Here is a 19489-nt window from a genome sequence, read left to right on the forward strand (position 1 = left end):
GTGGCACTTAGACACACACAGCTGCACACAGGCCGGTAACAAATCTTTGTTGAGTGCACACTGTGTGCTCAAAACTCGTCTTAAGTTTCAGCGATATGGTGAAAAATCCAGACAGACACGTTGTTTGGTTTGGTTTGGTTTTCTTTTTTGTTACTGAGCTTACTCCATAAACGAGCTCACAAAGAAATGCCCAAGAAAATCATCAGTTAGTGAGCAGTGTTGTGAAGATGACAAAGCAGAGTGATGAGATGGGGGTGGGGTGATGGAGAGGGTGTATTAGATTAGCGTGGTACAGCAAAGCCTCTCCAAGGAGCCGTCCTGGGGGCTGGGATGCACACAGCCCGTTCTAGAGCAACAGGTGAGGATGCTGCTAGTGTTTCTCTGAAGTGAATCATGAGCGTCTAGGCAAGAAAGATGCAGTCTGAGGATGCTTGAGACTTGAGATGTCCCCCCTGAATAGGGCCACTGACCCCTGCACCCCACCTCCACCCCTAGTGCCTTCTCACTTCTGGCATCACCAGGAGCCAGAAAGATATAGGCAGCCAATCTTGGAAAGAGGATTTCCAAGGTCCCTCCACCCCAGGTGGTCCCTCTCACACCCAGGCCCCTGGACTGAACTGTGAGCCACATTGTGTCAATGTTTCCTTTGGGATCAGAGAAAGTCCTACCCTGAATGCCTTGGGCTGGTCCTCTGTTGGTGGGTCCTCCCCCACCCCTAAATACCTGGGGAAATGGCCTGTTTGGTAACTCAGATCAGAGCTTCCTGGGGAGACCCCCAAGTCTCTTTTTTTCCCCTGTGCCAAGGAAGATGCTAAGCTACTCAGCTTCCTTTGGATGCCAAAGGATGTGCTCTGCAGGACTGGAAGGTGTGTAGTGAGGGTGGGGGAAATCTCAGAGGTCAGGGGACTTGGGAAAGTGATGAGATGCAACAGGTGGTGGGGGGAGCCAAGGGCTGGAAGCCACAGTCTGACACCAATGCGCACCAGCGGGCTGGAGGGGATCGCAGCCCCCCACCTTGCCCCTGCCAGGCCCAGTCTGCAGCCTCTCTCCCAGCCGCAGCGGCGGGCCTCCGGTTTCCCGGCCTGGGGCCCGCACACCGCAGGCTCGCCTCCTCCTCCCTCCCCCGCGTCCCCCGCTCCTGGCTGTCTGGCAGCGCTGCGGTGGTGGCGGCGGGGGGCGGGGGGCGGGGTCCTTGGCGACAGGGCTCCTTCCTCCTCTCCCTCCTCCTCCCCACGCCCGCCCGGAGCCTACCCCTCCCTCCGCAGCAGCAAACACGTCGTCGGAGATTTCCATCGGGGCTTAGGGGGCGGGGCCAGGATGGGGGGCGTGGGGCGGGGCAAGTGGGAGGAGTGAAAGTTGGAGCCCAACAAAACCCTCCACACCGCGCTCAGTGCGGCCAGACCTTGCGCAGCGACCTCCGCACAGGTGGTCGCGCCGGTCCCCGCCACGATGTTGACCAAAGTTCTCCTGATCCTCCTGGGCACGTTCATAATCATTCCGTCGAGGTAAGTCTCCAACCCAGGACCCAGGAGCCCTCCGAGCCCAGCTCCCTCTCTCCGGGAGCGAGGCCGGCTCCTGAGACCCCCGCACCCCGTGTTCCTCGAGCCCCGCGCCCACTCTGCCCCTGGCCCCCGCACGGTCTAGCCTGGTCCCACGTCCCTTCGACGCGCGCGGCCAGCCTCCGCACCGCTTCCCCTAGGACGGGCTCCCTGGGCCCCTGAAGGGGCTCCCAGGAAGGAAGACAGGACGCCTGTCACCTGGCCGCTCCTGTCCCCCCTCCCTCTACCCCTCGGGACTCCCGCTCTCCAAACCACCGTGGCGGCCGGGGAACGAGAGAGCACGTCCCTCCCTTTCTGAGCCTTTCGTGGGAAGAGGCGAGCAGCCAGGGCAGACTCGCGCTTCTGGGGACTGGGGGGACTTTGGGAAGGTGGCGCCCAGAATGTCGTGCGGGCAGTGGGTGGAAACTGCGCTTAAAATGTTTAGTGTTGGCTAGTCTGTCCTCTCGTTCAAAAAAAAAAAAATATATATATATATATATTTTTTTTTTCCTGCGAGCCTAGTGAGTACCAGGCACTGTGCCAGACAACTCTGACTTTACTTACTTCCCTTCCCACCACTCCTCTGGGTGCCAGTCCCAGGCAGGAGCCCTGGTTTCGTCTAAGAGTTCCCACCCCAGCTGTCCACCTCATCCCCCCTCTGCTGCCAGCTTCCCTCTTCCGCCCTTATCTCCCCAGACACCCTGCTGGGTCTTGGGCAGATGGGAGCCAGAGGCCAGAAATGGTCATCTCTTAGGTCTGTGGTTTGGGTCCTGCATTTCAATACCTCTCCGCTTTTCCAAAGACTAGCAGCAGGTTTCCCCTGAGCAGCCAGCTTCCCTCACACCTTCTTCTGGCCCTGGGACTTTGCCAGGAAGGTTGTCCCCTGCATTTCTGGCTTTTGAGGGTGAAAGATGACTGCTTCATATTTTTGAGATGATTTCCCATTGGGCACAAACTGTCACAAGTTCCTAAGCTTCCTGATCTTTCCAGCATTCTAGAAGCCTCCATGTCACTGGGCTTGTCAGGCTTTTCTGTTTGGGGGAGGGGGAGAGGGGAGATGGCTTCTCTCCCCACCCTAGAATGCTTTAGCTCCTCAAGGGAGGGGCTGTGGGGCTCCCTGCTGACTCATTGGTGCACTGGGGAGTGGAGGGGCTGGCCTCATCAGGGGGCTTGGTAAATATTTCTGAATGCGTGCTAGGAATTTCCAGTCATCCACATCACTCCAGATGTGAATTGGACTGGTTGGGAGAGATGACACGGTGACTGGTTAGGGCAAAAGAGGGGTCTGGGGTGCAGAAGGAGGGAGAGGGAGCAGAGAGGAAAACAGCAGAGAAGAGGGGCCGTTGTGATGGAAACTACCCTTCCAGCCAGGGGGAAGGGCTGCAGTAACTGACGTTCAGACAGTGTCAGCAGGGCAACCTGTGATGTCATTAAAGTGCTGGGGAGGTGGCAGCAGGGTGTGCTGGCAAGGGCCACCTTGAACCACCTCGCTCTGGTCCAGGCTCAGCTTAAAATCACTTGTGTGACTTTGGGCACAGCCCCTCCCCCCATCTGGGCCTCAGTTTCTCCATCTGTTAGGCGAAAAAGAGGACTGATTTGGAAAAAAAACAATCCAGTGGCCCTTCTCATGGTCCCTTCCCTCTCCCCAGCTAGTTGACTGAGCATCCTCATAGGGGAGGTGTTGCAGAAATTCACCTCCATCTTAGATCATCACATCTAGAGGATTGTGGATGCCTGAAAAGCCCCCATGGAAAGATCCCACTAGTCCAGTGCATGAGTATTTTCACTTTTCTATTATTTCCAGCTTGGAAAGTGGGCTTAATGGCTAGCTGAGGATAGGTATACATTGTCAGCAGCTCCTTAACCCCAAGGATCCCAGGATGAGGGTGTTTTTTGTTGTTGTTCATTTGCAGGTTTTTTACTGACAAAAGCTATTTGTAGGATGACAGCAACCTCAAGACCCTCTGATCTCACTTTCATAGCAGACGTAGTCTGGGAGCAGAAAGGCTCCCGTGGTCTTAGGGCCTTTGCTTGTTTGTTTGCCTCTTGAACCTCGGGGTTTTGTTGTTGGCTTTGGACTTCTGAGGGGGGGTCATTGCAGGCTCTTGGGTGGTCTTGGCTAACAGTGCCAGTCCTGATCATGCCTTGCTCCCATTCAAGTCACTCATTTTGCAGGGTGCCAGTTCCCTAGTTCTCCCTCCTCCCCTCCCACGGTGGCTGGCATGATCTACACAGAGGACTGGGGGAAAAGCCTCAGGGAAAGAGGACATCTCTGGATATGATATTTGGAAATGGAAACTGCTTTTCCCAAGCCCAGTTCTTCCCTTGCCCACAGTGGGAATTAGCCACTTCAGACATAAGAAATGGCATAGACTTGGCACATCTGCATGCCAGTTAAGCAATTCTAAGAGCTTGAAATACTGCAGGAAAACACATTTTGCTGCTCAAGTTGGCAGTTCCTTGGTCTGCAGTACAGAGACCATGCCCCCATCTCCTGCCCTGTTAACCCCTTATTTGAAGAAGCAAGTTGTCTGATTGCCTTTGTAAAAATAAAATCATTTTGGAAGTGTGACAGAATATAAAAGTGTAAAAATCAAGAGTAGATTTTCACAAAGTAAACATGCCCATGTAACCAGCACCTAGACCAGGAAATAGAACATTGCCAGTCCACTCCCCCACCCCTCACAAGCTTCACCACATTCCCCCTCCAAGTACACCCTCCTCCCCAAAGGAAAACACTCTCCTGCCTTCCAACATCACAGGTTAATTTTGATGATGGCTTTTTAAAAAGCTTTTAATTATAATTTTTTTTCAAAGACATATAAAAGTACAGGGAACAGTAGAGTGAATCTCCATGTACCCATCACCAGCCTCATTAATTATCAACTCATAGCCAGTCTTATTTTCTCTGTATCCCACCCACTCTCCACTTCCAGCTTAAATTCTTTTAAAGCAAATCTCAGACATCATATCATCTCATATGCAATTATTTTAGTATGTATTTCTAATCATAAGGACTTCAAAAACATAATAAAATACCACTATCACACCAAAATTTTTAGAATAACTTCTTCATGCTGAAGAAACTAACCAATCAGTACTCAAATCTCCCTTATTGTGTCATAAACATATTTTTGTTGTGTTGTGTTTGTTTTGTTTTTTATAGTTTGCCTTTTAAAATCAGGATTCAAATAAGGTCCATATATTTGCAGATTTCAAAATACTTTTTATTGAATTAGAATATATATGCAGAAAAGTGCTCAGATCATAAGTGCACGGCTGATGAGTTGTCAGAAAATGATCACACTGGTATCAAGACACCCCCTGGTGCCCCCTTCCTCACTGCCTCCCAGCAAAGGTAGCATGGCCCTGATTTCTAACACCATTGGTGAGCTTCATACATTAGCAGATGCCTTTTTTAAGTTTAAAAAATTTTTAGTTTAATTCTTTATATTATTTTTTGGCTGTGGTGCATGGCTGTGGCACTCAGGTTGGACTCCTGTTGACCATCTATTTCCTGAATGACAGTCTTTGTCTTTTCTCAGTGCTCAGAGCTTCCCCTACCCCCAGCCCCCAACTCCAATGCAATGGAGTATCCCAAAAGCAAAGAAATGCAGAATTTTCCCAGTGTTCTAGCCCTCGATGGGAGAGAGTGCTGTGGCTTTCCTGAGCATTCCTCAGCAATCCTGGCCCTCTGCCTGCCCATTTTTGCTCCAAGGTGGCACTAGTCAGGCAGACTAAGACCAAGGCTAGTAATGGCAGCTGATTGGCCAGAGCTCATACACCAATACCCTCTTGATTTTACGTTAAAAATCCTTTTAAAATCTCGAACTTGCTTTTGTTATTGATTTTTTAAAAATAAAGTATGACCATAAAAAAAAGGATATATAGAAACAGATGCAGAGAACAAACGTATGGCTACCAAGGGGGTAAGGGGTGTGGGATGAATTAGGAGATTGAGATTGACATATATACACTATTGATACTATGTATAAAATAGATAACTAATGAGAACCTGCTGTATAGCACAGTGAACTCTACTCAGTGCTCTGTGGTGACCTAAATGAGAAGGAAATCTGAAAAAGAGGGCTTACATGTATAAGGATAGTTGATTCACTTTACTGTACAGTAGAAACTAATACAATATTGTAAAGCAACTATACTCCAATAAAATTTTTTTTAAAAAAAGGATAGCATGGGAAGTTCCCAGAGAGCAGCAGCTTTAGAAGAAATAAACAAGAATAATCTGTTACTGGCTCTTAACTTACTGTTACCAGTCACTCTTTAACTATGCCCTGGGTTGCAGGCTTATTTTGGTTTGCTTCTGTCCCAAGAGGTACCAGCTGGGTCCCCTATGGAGCAGAGGACAGAGCTTCACTTGTTTGTTTTTATGTTCTAGGATTGAAGGACCTCATGTTGAATCAGAGAAAGGACCCTCTGCCAGTGATGATGATGTCTATGGCCCCAAGCCCCAGGCCCCTGATAAGGAACTCCCCCCTGAAGAAATAAAGCCCACTGCTATTGATACCCATGACAGACTTGGCAAAATGCCAACAGCCACTGAAATCCTGGATGGTATCTTGAATAACTATGACTACAAACTGCGCCCTGGCATTGGCGGTGAGTAGCAGAACATAGTCCCCCCCCCACCCCGGAGGGGAAGAGGATTGAGGGCCTAACTGTGGAATATGGGCCTGGGGTGTAGGTGATAGTGCTCTGCATGTGGGCAGGAGCAACTGTTGCTGACCTGCGAAGTAAGAGATGTCAACTCCAGTCTCAGCAATGCCATTGACCTTGGACTAGATTTTTCCCTTCTCTCACCCTCAGTTTGTCCAACTATAAAAAGAGATGACTGGACTAGGTGATTGACCTTCGAGGTATGTTCAGCTCTTAACAGTCTATGAATTGGGTCTTGCCATGAAAGAATAAAGAAAGAAATGGTATCAGATGTTGAAACCATGTAGTCCAACCCTCACCCCCTTTATTCCCCACTGACCACACCCTCCCCTGCCCCATGCTTCTGTTTAACACTTACCTCTGCCACTTCTGCTTACTTTACAGAGAGGCCCACTGTGGTCACTGTCGGGCTCTCTGTCAACACCCTTGGGCCTATCTCTATCCTGGACATGGTGAGTACTGAGCTTTGATTATAGTGGGGCTTTCACATACTTGTTTTTTCTGTGTGGCTGTAACAAGAGTTTTGGGGGAGGAGAGATTTTAACCAACATGGACTTGAGAAGGAGGCTGAAAGGGAGAAGTCCCTTGCTGCCTGAAGAGGACCTTCAGAATCCTGACTGTATCTTCCTGTCTTTCATTCAAAATAAAAATAATAAAGCAACTTTAAGCACCACAGTGGCATGGCTCTTTTCTTCTGATAATGATTTTTTTTGGACTTAAGCCTGTAGTTACCAACTCTTCCTCTAGGAGTGTTTCTCTAATTTTGCCCTAGTTCCTTGTGTCCTTTTCTGTTGCTGTCATCCCAGTGTCACTACTGACCCCAGTTAGCCTCCATTATCTCCCACTTGATATACACAAAACACAAGGTCCCTGCCTACCCCCCAATCTACCTACTAACCTGGCCTCCTGAGTGATGTGCCTCCTGCAGTCCTGACCCTGCTTAAAGCATGAAGTTCAACCCCACACTCTAGCAGTCAGGGCTCTCCATGGCTAGAGCCAACCCAGGTCTCTATTTTTATTTCTTTTCACCCCTTTAGAGACCACATGCACTAGTCACACTAGCATACAGGTGTTTCCAGGCTGTCTTGTACTTCTGAGCCTTTGTTCAAGCTATTTCCAGTTTGGGATGGCATTGTTCCAATTTTCTACCTTATCCTTCAACTTATATCACACTTGTTTACCTGACCTTCTCTACCTCACTGTATTGTAATTATGTACTCTGTCTGCCTTTCTCTCTCAACTATGGGTTTCTTGATGTCAGGGACCCAGTATATATTAGTTGAGCAGACGAATTATAAAAGATGTTCTGCAAATATTACTTCCACCTGCGGAGCCTGATAATGAGGAAGGCTGTGGTAACCAACTCCATCATAGCCATAGCCTTGACCTGGCTCAAGTCAGACACAGTTTTAGCATACACACTGGTACCCAAGAAGCACCATGTGAGTGGGTGAGCTCAGAGTCTAGGCTCTGAGATGGCACTTGCAAATAGATACTCATAGGTAAGTAAACATTCATGGAAGATCAAGGTGTTTACATAGGCTGAGTGGAAGACTGGGGTTTCCCACTGTGATGCTTTGTTTGGCTGCCTAGTTCTTGAGGTACAATGTACTTATATATGGCTATGCAAAAAAATTACCCTAAAGCACGGTGTCTTAAAATGACCAGTAGTCATTAGGTCACAGCTCCTGTGGGTTAGGAATCCAGGCATGACTTAGCTGGGTCCTCTGTTTCAGGGTCTCACAAGGCTGCAGTTAAGGTGTCAGTTGGGGCTGGGGTCTCATCTGAAGACTCGACTAAGGGAGGATCCACTTCCAAGTTCTCACATAGTTGTTGGCAGGGTTCAGTTCTTCTCTGGCTGCTGTCTGTAGGCCTTCCACAGTCCCTGCCACGTGGGCCTCTCCACAGGACAGCTCACAATGTGGCAGGTGGCTTCCCTTAGAGTGAGCAAGAGCATGAGAAAAACTGCTGAAGATGGAAGCCGTAAACTTTTGGGAAATAACAAGGAAGAAGAGAAACGTGAGAGGAGACAGATCTTTTTGAGTTTCTGTTGACATTTTAAAGCTCTTTTTTCCCTCTTCCCTTGATGTCAGATTTACTCCTTGCTGTTATCAATGTGCTTACCACTAAGTGAGTATGAATTTAGCAATCAGTTTGATTAAAATTGTTGATAAACTAAGAAACGCTGGGTTCTGAGCCAGAGGTTGAGTTCTTCTGGTCCACCATCATGGCCACTGTTTACTGTTAATAGGAAAGGGAACTTTTAGATCGTTGGTGGGGGGATGGAGAAAGTGGTCTGAAGAGTAGTAGAAAATCTGTGTACAATCTCCTTGCTATTTGCATAAGATATAATTTCGGGAAACCTATTTCTATCATCTGCAAAAGCCTGTGTGGCAGCAGAGCAGCAGCCCCACTCACAGTAGCTGAATACCCTATCCCTCTTTGCTCTATGCCTACTAATGTTGGCAGCATTGGTCTCACCTGAAGTGATGATACCTGACAAGCCTGAGAGATACAGTTTAATAACCCAGCAGTCACCGAACCTGGCATGCAACACAGAGCTGGTCCAAAGAGGAGCCAACAATTTGATTTTCTTTGGCCGGTAACATAGTGCTATCGCCTGGGCCAAGTGCCTTTAGAACATTCCAAACACTCATGTGGTATTAAATTTCCCGGAGAAGTCTGGCCTTCTACATAGTTCCAAATAGTTCTTTAAAGCTGTGGGAGGTCCCAGTCCTTGTACAGGCTACTTTTCTCTGGTGATTCTGTAGAGTCCAGTGCTTGGTGAGGAGGAGTTCCAACATCCTTCAGTCAATCAGAGGTTGTGTAGAGCACAGAATTTGTCCTCAGGGAGAGAAAACAAGCCCCCTTGTCAAACTGGGGAAAAACTGAACCGTTAGTTATCAGTTGATGTGTAGTGAAGTTACAATTGGAATCTTGTTAAATAGAAATTAAATGCTCATTTGAAACACTCTAACATAGAGCAGGAGCCAGGCGTGGATTGTAGAAGGGAAGGCTTCCTCTGGCTACCCAGAAGTTCTGTAGGCCAATTTGGAAGTGCCAGCCACTTAGGACTGCAGAGCCACCCTGAAGGCCACTTGTGAAGGCCGGTGTGGCTGGGCAGGGCAGGGCTGGGGGCTCCCATGTGAATGGTAGCCAGGCTGCCAGCTTTTTTCTGTGTGATGCTCTGGACTCCTCCAGGGAACATTCTCGGCCTAGGGGTCTGGCTCCCTGCAATTTTGCAGTGACTCTCACCACCTTTTGGCCTGATCAGCAAAGGCAAGCAGGGATTGTATTGACCCTCTGCATCCCCACCCTGAGGGCTCTACAGGCCTCCCAGGTTGTGGTTTTCCGGTTGGTGTTCATTGTTTGATGCAGGATAACTCAGGGGAAAGACCTAGGGGTCCTGCAGAGGAAAACTGGACCTTGATCCTAAAGGGATTCTTGGAGCAAGTGAAGTAAGCACTGGAGAGGAAGATGGGTGAAGGTTGTCCCAGGGCAAGGCCATGTTAACGGTGCTCTGAGCATCAGAGCCAGTATGTTCCCATTAACTGTTTGACGTTGAACAGGCTCCTTTGTCTCTGAGCCTCAGTGTTGCTACCTCTAAAATAAAGGAGATTGGCCTAGCCCTCAAGGTTCTACCTTGGCGTAGTTCTGGTACTTGCTGTTCCAGCTGCTTGCAATTTATTACAGTCTGTTTTTTCTCTCTTCAATACCAGTGGTGAGATTTCTAGCTTCTCATGCTTCTTGCTATTAAACATTCTTTTTGATGTTTAATAATTTATAGGCTAATGAGAATTGTAAGCTTCTTGAGAGTCCAATCATGAGAATTTTGTTCACATAGCATGTGTCTGGTACATAGAAAACTCTCAGTACAATCCTCCCTCAGAATATGTTGCAGATTGGTTCTAGGACACCTCCCACCCTCCACAGATACCAAAATCTGAGGATGCTCAAGTCCCATATATAAAGTGGTGTAGTATTTACATATAACCTATGCACGTCCTCTTGTAAACTTTAAATCATCTCTAGATTACTTATGGCACCGAATACAATGTAAATGCTATGTAAATAGTTGCGAGTGAGGGACAAATTCAAGTTTTGCTTTTTGGAACTTTCTGGAATTTTTTTGGGGGGGTTGAATCTGCAGATGTGGAACCCACAGATACAGGGGCTGACTGTAAATGTTTTGGTTAAATACTACAATCCCTTAAAATTTCTTTAATTAGTTGCTACTCAAACCTCAGACTACCTCCCTCTGCATGTCTGTGAGTGGTAAAGTTTTATTAAATTGAATCCTTATCTTCAAAAAAAATAATTTATGAGCTATTCAATATCTAGAGACCAAATAATCATGGGTTAATTAACGTCTGTGCTCCCCAAATAAAAGCTGAAAGGGGCAACTTCACTGTATGCAATCAAAAGTGTGTGTGTTTGTAAATGTTTACAATGATTTTGACCTGAGATCTTTGATTTTCTATGGAAATATGGGGGCTGAGAGGGTGTTGGCCTGCTACAAGGGAGTAGTGACGTGATGAGCCAAGCCTGTACAATTAAGCCGCCATCACCTGTGTGTTTCTGGATTAAATGCATCTTCCCAGATTGTTGTTCATTCAGGAATGTTTTTTTTTCTTTTGGGAATACCTGGAAATAGAAAACATCCTACAGCCAAACTCATGCTGTTTTCCTCTGTGCAAACCTAAGTGGGTCCCTATCTACTTGATAGGCCCATCACAGGATGGCATGGGAATGTTCTTTGCCTGCACAGCCCCAAATGTGTGCTTTTCTATCCTTGCCACCAGGAATACACCATTGACATCACCTTCTACCAGACTTGGTATGATGAACGCCTTTGTTTCAATGGCAGCTTTGAAAGCTTTGTTCTGAATGGCAACTTGGTGAGCCTGTTATGGATCCCAGACACCTTTTTTAGGAATTCTAAGAGGACCCAAGAGCACTCGATCACCATGCCCAACCAGATGGTCCGCATCCACAAGGATGGCAAAGTGTTGTACACAATCAGGTATGTCAAGCCTCTGGAGTCTTGCCTCTTGAGACTCTTCTTCCCCTCCTGAGAATTCTTGCCAAAGAAACATGGGCAGAGGTTTCATCCTGAATGATACTTCTAAGGGCCCCTCCAGCTTTCCTAGACCATGAGCTCAATCCCCTCATGTACTGACACACACACTAAGGCCTCAAAATAGAAAGATATTGCTTGAGACCACACACCAAGTTTGTAGCAGAGCTTGGACTGATATCTAGTTACTTGGCTCCAAGTCCAGAGCTCCCCCAACTAGAATGTAGCACGGTGACTGCGTTGTGTGGACAGTTCCACCCCAAGTGGGCACTGGATGTAAAGACACGTCCACAGTGGTGGAATTGTCCAGGCGGAGCAGCAACACAGCAGTTGGAAAGATACCTAAGACCAGGCTGGATACTTGAATGCCTGGCTGGGAAAGGTTGTGTACAGGTGATAAGGTTGCAGGGAGGCAATAAACAGTGGGAGAGTGTTGGCAGGTCCTTGAAGGTGGGATGGGCAAGAAGCAAAAGTCCATCTAAGTTAGTCCATACGTTTCTCTGATGATGGAGACCAGAGTAGCCAGGTATTTCCAAGCTGTTCTTCCTCTCTTTTTGTCTTTCCTTTGAGCTCTTTGTCTCAGCTCCCACCATTGCCACACATTGGTGGTGGTCCCCAGGCCCAAGCTGGGTGGATACCTGAGTGTTCAGGGTCAGCCTAATGAGGCTCCTTTCTCCCTTCCAGGATGACCATTGATGCTGGATGCTCACTCCACATGCTCAAATTTCCAATGGATTCTCACTCTTGCCCTCTGTCTTTCTCTAGCTGTGAGTACCTTCTTAGGTTTCTGGGGCCCCAGAGTCATCATGCTGGGCCCCTTCTTTTTCTCATCCTTTCCCTTTACATTTTTCTGCCTCTGCTTTTTCCCCTAAGATGGTGCCAAAGTTGTCCAGGGCCTCCCAATCCATCCTCATCTCCTTTCCTGCTAACAATACTGTGTTGCTTAAACTGGGCTTCACGTTGGGTTCGTTCCTCTCCTGTCCACCCCACCTCAAATCAGTCACCGGCCTCTGAAGTGTATCTCAAGTATGTCTGCTCTCCATCTCCACTGTCACTACTACCTTGGTTTAGGTCTTTGTCATATTCCACTTGGACTTTGCAACATCTTCACTTTGAAGCCAAACATGTCCAAAACTAAATATATGATCTCCACCGAACCTCTACCCCCAAGACAGATGTGTTGCTTCTGTGTTCCCATTTGTCTCATTGAAAGGCACCATCACCCACTCAGTTGTCCAAGCCAAGAACTTTGATGCTTCTTTCTCCTTCACCTCCTCATCTATTCAATCAACACATCCTGTTGGTGTTCCCTCCCGAATCTCTGTCGATCCTATTTCTCTGCATTCTCACTGCCACAGCTTCGAATCTTGCCTTCATTCATTTTATTGTGCCCGGGGTACTGAACTGGCCTCCCATAACTGGTCTCCCTGACAACAGGCCATCCTAGTATAAGAACTAGAGTGACCTAGCTGAAGCATCATCTAGACTAGGTCACTTCTTAGTTTCAAATCCTTCCTGAACTCTCATCGATCAATTCCAAATTGCTTAGAATAGCCCTCAAGGCCCTTCATGAACTGGCCTGTGCTATCTATTCCTACATACCTCATCCATCCTCTGTGGGCTAGCCATCCTGAACTTTTGACATTTCCATAATACATCAGGCATCTTCACCTTTCTGTGCATAGAACACCTTCCTCACCCCTTCAGCCTCATCCATACAGAAAATGTTTATATTGGACTTTTAAGACTTATTGGGAATGTCACCAACTCTCTGGAATCTTTTCTGGGTGTGTCCGCAACTGATCTTTCCCTTCTTTGTTTCCACACTCTCCCACGGGCGGAAGCTTCTCAGAGGTATTACAACAATTACAGATGTGTACTTACTGTCTTACTCAATAAAATGTGAATGCTTGAGAGCAGGGCTCCTGCCTTGCTTGTCTCTGTATGTCCAGCACAGGGCGTCGTACTGAGGAATGCTCAGTAAATGCACTTATTGGATGGACTTCAGCAATGAGGTAAGAGAGGTAAGGTCTCACAGCTGGTGAGGCCAGAGTCAGACACCATGCTGGTGGAGACCTCAGCTGGGCTTCCCAGTCTCACATGACTCTCCTTCCCACGTTGCCTTACAGTTTCCTATCCTGAGAATGAGATCATCTACAAGTGGGAAAATTTCAAGCTTGAAATCAATGAGAGTAATTCCTGGAAGCTCTTCCAGTTTGATTTTATAGCAGTGAGCAACATGACTGAAACTATCACAACCGTAGCTGGTAAGTGTGCCTTTGAGCCAAGGCTAGGCAGCAGAGGCCCAGGAGGGTGGTAGGGATGACTGGAGGTGGGCATCCATTCATCCAAATGCTTATGTAATCATCCCATGAAAATACTGTAGAACATGGCTCCTGTTTTGTAAATGCTAAGCACTTACAACTGTTTGCAGAGGAAACTGAGACTTTGTAACTACATCTCAGTCTCATCTGCAAAGAAGTAAGTGCTTTGCCAAGCCCCGGAGAGGGTAGGTAAGTAGACTAAGTTTTATTGCTGTCAGAATTTGCAACTAGGTTTGTCATGCAGACCCTTCAGTTTCGAAGTCTTTGTTACAACTGACCTACTTGGATGACTTTGGGAAATGGAGGTCATGTGACTTCTCCATACTCAGAAGCAATCCAAGTGGTTCTAGTTGAGTGGGATGCAAAGTCCTTCCTAATGGGAGGTGGAGGCTTGAGTTGTGTCATCAGCTAGGTGAGGGCTGGGATAATATGGAGGAGGTTTCAGCAGCTACAGTGGCTGCTATATCAACATTTATTTTAAAGGAGCAGGTCTGATATGCACAGATTCCTGTGAAAGACTTCATGGTGGATTCAACGTGGACGTGGTGATCACTGGTTTTCTGACCTTGTCCCTAACAAGGACTAAAGGGGAGGGTCCTGGGTCTCTTAAACTTTAGCTCCCAATTAGGTGTGAGTGTCTTTGCTTGTGTTCCTAGGTGATCTGAATGAGGAGCCAAGGGACCTCCCTAGCGTTGCTCCCAGAGCAGCCCTGGAAACCCTCTTCACATGTACTGACCAAGTCAGGGCAGTGGCGGCACTGCCCTCATCGTTTCCAGAATACGGATGGAACCAGTCACTCAACCAGCCATTTGCCATGGGAAGCGTCTTGCTTTGCTTCCATGTGGCTAGGCGGAAAATCTGCTTTTTCTTTACTTGTTGAATTGGTCACTGGGTGAGGGATAGCTCATGCTCATCCGGCTAGAGCTTTGCTTGCACAGCACTAGGCAGGGGCAGAGGGCTGCTTTACAAATGCTTTCCTTTTTCTCGGGGGCTCTGGGTAAACAATTTTACTACCTTTGACTTAGGACCCTTGCTCTTCTGCCAGCTAACCATTGGCATGCCTCTTGCCTTTCTGCACCTCAGTTTCCCCAGACAGGTTGGGGACCCATCATCAAAAAGCAGCAGAGGAGACAAGGCCCAGGGGCTTTCAAGTCACTAGTGGTTCCGTTTAGTAGATGGTTGTGCATTGTTTCAAAATGGTGCCCTAGTGACTACAAAGCCCCCGAGCCAGCATCATCACCAAAGCAATGACAATAGGTAAGCACCAGTCCTCCTTGGGAGAGAAGAGGGTTCTTGGGAGAAAGGAGAAGGGCTTCTTTCTCTTCTGCTAGAGATGAGTTGATCTTGAATCATGGTTTCTTCAGTATCATAGTTATCTTTGGGACTGAACCCAAACTCTTTCAGTCATTCCCTGGGCAGTTCTCTCCATCTGGAACAGACTTATGCCCTCAGCTCCTAAGGGTTCAGAATGAAGTGGTAGCATGCTACTCTGGCCACCTTGGGCCTTCAACCAGAGAATCCCTGCTTCAGGAGGCATTCAGAGAGTCCAGCCTTGCCCGCAGTGAGTGAGTCATCTTTCACTGTTGGCTGTTGAGCTTTTGATAGAATTTTACCCCTGATTAGGATTTTGCTTTCTCGCAAGGGAGCTTCTTCCTTCTCTAGACAATTCTGTTCATCAGAAAAATCTCCCTGTTCATCTGAAATTGGAGTCTCTGGAACTTCCACCCATTAGACTTAGTTCTTTTTCCCTACAAATACTGAGCTTACAGTAAGTCCAGTCAGTCTTCCACAGGGTCAAGATAAAAGAACTAGTATTATGGTTCCAGCCCTGGGTCATATTCTTTTATAGACTATACAACTGTAGTTCTTTTTCTTCCCCCTTGTTCTTCAAAGCTTTGGCTCCACTCATCCTTCTAGTCTCAGTCCTCTGGACACAGTCTTTTTGATTGTGTTCCTCTGACAGTGCAGTGACCAACTGTGGTCTGGCTAAAGCAGATAAGAGCAGAAAGCATCTTTAGCTTTTTCCCCCTTTGGCTCCTTAACCCCAGGTATCTTTTTTTCCCGTACCCATACTCCTCCATTCCTCAGAAATAAGAAAGTGTGTGTTAATATCCTTCACTTGGCCTTAAAAGACAAATTCCCATCTCTTGACAAGTAGAGAAGGTTCTTCTTTGCTGAAATAAATAAAATAAAAATAGAAAAAGCTGATAGAATAATAAATCTTGTTGTAACAAGAATATATAAACTCAGCAAAGTTTTGTGGGGAGTGGTTGTAGCTGAGTAGGGCTGTCTTAAATTGCAGTCAAGACCCCAGGACAAGGGAACTAGGATCTTGATAGATACATTCTGGCTAGTAGACAAGTATGAGTGGTCCCTGCAGCAGCCCTGGAGGAGGAGTTCTATCCACAAAGCTACTATTCTGGACACAGGTATTCAACTGACCCCAGGCTACTTCCTTGCCTTTTTCCAGAAGATTCTGAGAAGTCTTGCCCCTTGAGTCTCAGTGCTGACAAGGTGAGTAGGAAAGGCTGCTCTTCTCATTCAGTCCCAACATACCCAGACTTGCTGGGCAGGTGATCTATTTTCTAAAATAGGAAGACACATGGACAGGTTAGTGTTCTAGTCTGCCTTACAAAGCTGTTGCCAGGAAGTAGCAAGAGTTGTTGAGCATCTGCTAGGTTCCAGGCTGTGCTGTGCATGGATGGGCAGGAGTGTAGCAACAGGGCTCAGATGAGCCCTGTCGTGAAGGGGTTTAAAAACCCACCTAACTCAAGGCCAGGGGATTCTACAGCATCACTGAGGTGGAAAGTTGGAGCTTAGCTTCACTAAGGAGCCAGAATTTGAACTATTATAAATCCAACATGATGTTGAGAGCAAAAAGGGATATTCGGGCCTCAGAAAAGACTCCAAAAGCCCTGGAGTCATGGTGAGCATGCAGTGTTTGGGATGGGTGTGTCAGAGTATAAGCAACATGAAATGTACAGTAGAAGATGCCAACTGTAGATATAGGTTGTCATCAGGTCCTGTAGGAGCCATCACTATCTAGGCTGAGAGCCAACATCAAGGACATGATACCCAATGAATGCGAAGACCTCAGTCTGCCTTGTGGATGTATACTCTGCAGACCTGACATCTAGAGGGCTGACTGAAATTTTCACTTTCAACTAATTCTTCTATTTTCTTGAAACACTCAATTTGGGCTAGGGTAATAGACTAAGAACAGGGAGTCCAGGGTTTGAATATTGATATAAATATATGCATGATATCTCAGGGAATCTGAGCAGATGGGGTTAGCTTAGAGTAGGGTGTACGTGTAAGATGTCAGTTGGAGCCAGGTTGTGGTGAGCCTTTAGCGTCAGATTACAGAGTGTAGACTTGATTCTGTAGCTCCTGTGGAGCAGGGAACCATCAGAGGTTTGGGGTAGGCAAGTGATTTCTTTTGGCCATTGATGGAACAGTGCTAACTAGGGCATTTCACCAGCATATGAATGTATAGGAAGGAAGCTGAATAGCTTCTGTGCTTCCCCCACCACAGATCACTTTTAATTCATTTCCTGAGAGTATACATTGTAAGGGCCAGTAGTGCACATATAAGACAATGATTCTGCAGACTAGATATGGCACCTCAGTGGTTGTAAAGGCCTCAGTCAGCCATCTGGACATTAGCTGTGTGGTCCTGTTATCTAGAAGCCTAACTGATTTTACTGCTTTCATTTGACTATTCTGTCCCCCACCCTGGTAAGACAGATGTGGGATGTGGGACAGCAAACTGAGAAAGAAGTTATTAAGGTTCTAGCCCTGGCTTAGCTCTTAACTGACCATGGGTCTTGTTGTGAGTCTTCTCTCGGGCTTCTTCTGATCCTCCGTGTGTGGCATTGGATTAATGTGCCTCTATCCTAGGACCGTGGTGGGCATCCCATGAGCTGAACAATAGGACCCTTAATATGCATGTCTTGCATGTGGGAGACCCTCATGGCAATGCTGTAATGAAGTGATATTTTTTAAATATCTTCCAGGCGATTATGTAGTCATGACGCTTTTCTTCAACGTGAGCAGGAGATTTGGCTTTGTGGCCTTTCAAAACTATGTTCCTTCTTCTGTGACCACGATGATCTCCTGGATTTCCTTTTGGATCAAGAAAGACTGTGCTCCAGCCAGGACTTCTTTAGGTAAGTGGGTAAGGTGGGCATACACATGAGGCACAGAATTGCATTTTCAGGGGTCCTTTCCAAAGTGTAATATATAGAGCAGTAGCTCCGCCCACCTCCACTCCTGTGCTTTCACAGGGATCACTTCTGTACTCACCATGACCACTTTGGGCACCTTTTCCCGGAAGAATTTCCCACGTGTCTCCTATATCACAGCCTTGGATTTCTATATTGCGATCTGCTTCATCTTCTGCTTCTGTGCTCTGATGGAGTTTGCTGTGCTCAACTTCCTGACCTACAACCGAACAGCACCCCGTGGTTCTCCGAAACTTCGCCATGTATGAGCTGGGTATGGGAGTGGTGGCAAGGCTTTGGAGTACGGAGGCATGCAAGTGAGGGCACTAGGACTCATGACACGTGGGTGGCCAGCTCACCAAGTGATGGGGGTAACCTGGGGCTTTGGGGGGAGTTGAGTAAACTTCCTGATGTGATGGTGGGAATTCTGGGGGGCAAGAAACAGTGCGCCAAGGACGGAATCTCCAGGAAACCCTGAGGCAACACCTAGGCTTGGTTCACCTTCCCTTGCCTTGTTCTGACTTCTTCCCTTGTTCCTTTCAGCCTCGTGCCCATGCACATGACCCAACCCCTTCCCGTGTCCGTGTCATTGAGCATCCGGAAGCTTTTGTGTGCAACATTGAGGACCCCGAGGAGGAGGAGGAAAGTGAGGAAGAGGAGAGTGAGGAAGAGGAGGGCCCATCTTGCCCAGCCCGGCAGTCCGTCAGGCCAGGCAGCACCCCTCGCCCTGGTGGCTGTTGCAAGTGGTGTGAGAAGTACTGCTGCATGGTCCCCACTTGTGAGGGCAGCACCTGGCAGCAGGGCCACCTCTTCATCCATGTCTACCGCCTTGATAACTACTCGCGAGTGATTTTCCCAGTCACCTTCTTTTTCTTCAATGTGCTCTACTGGCTTGTTTGCCTTAACCTGTAGGTACCAGCTGGTACCCTGTGGGGAAGCCTCCCCAGTTCCCCAGGAGGTCCCACAGCCTTTGCCTAGGGAGTTGGGGGGAAGTAACAGCAGCAGCAGCAGGAGCAACTAGAGAGTGTCTTTCCTTCCCCCTTGCCCAAATAGAAGCCTGCAGGGAATTGGTCCTTGCTGGCCCTCTCCCCTACCTGGCCCATTCACTGAATCTCCTTAGCAGCCCATTTCAAGTAAAATGAACCCCCTCTCTATTCCTCAAGGGGCATTAATGATGCTCAGGCTTCAAAAGGTAGGCTCTCAGTGACCAGCTCCCTAAGATGGTGTCCATGTATGAGTGGATTAGCTATCTCCCAAAAGGGCTAACACCCACTGCCTTTTCCCAGAAACCCAGTACTGCCTTTGTGGTGCTCCAGGCCCAGCTCTGGCCTCAGCCTCAAAGTGCACAGACCAGCTACTTGCCTGTTCCTGACACCTCCTTAAGATGCTGGGCAGCAGTGTTAACAGCAGGAGGGAATCCCCATCCTTAAGTCAGATTATTATATTCTTGATTCTGTCTCCCTGCCCTCCCTTCCCCTGCAGATAGATGGACACTGGCATTAACCCTTTAGGAGGAGGGGAGTCAGCAATTGAGGACAGTATCCCTCCCTCTGCTGCTGTGACATCTCCATCTCCCTTCCCCGCTGGCCTTCATTCCTCATCTGCAGTACCAATTCAATGCCTTGCATCCAGTGGGTATCTATTTTCGTG

General features: G+C 47.7%; 1 protein-coding gene across 1 annotated transcript; it reads left to right on the forward strand.

The window, feature by feature from the left end:
• The first annotated feature begins 1449 nt into the window (after nt 1-1449).
• GABRE (gamma-aminobutyric acid type A receptor subunit epsilon) lies at nt 1450-18751 on the forward strand. Its single transcript, XM_060087771.1, has 9 exons — nt 1450-1505; nt 5938-6158; nt 6600-6667; nt 11018-11238; nt 11977-12059; nt 13422-13559; nt 17633-17785; nt 17903-18102; nt 18383-18751. The coding sequence occupies exons 1-9, from the start codon at nt 1450-1452 to the stop codon at nt 18749-18751; spliced, it is 1509 nt and encodes a 502-aa protein (XP_059943754.1).
• The last annotated feature ends 738 nt before the right edge of the window (nt 18752-19489 follow it).

The sequence above is a fragment of the Mesoplodon densirostris genome, chromosome X (assembly GCF_025265405.1).
Source record: "Mesoplodon densirostris isolate mMesDen1 chromosome X, mMesDen1 primary haplotype, whole genome shotgun sequence".
Classification (NCBI taxonomy): domain Eukaryota; kingdom Metazoa; phylum Chordata; class Mammalia; order Artiodactyla; family Ziphiidae; genus Mesoplodon; species Mesoplodon densirostris.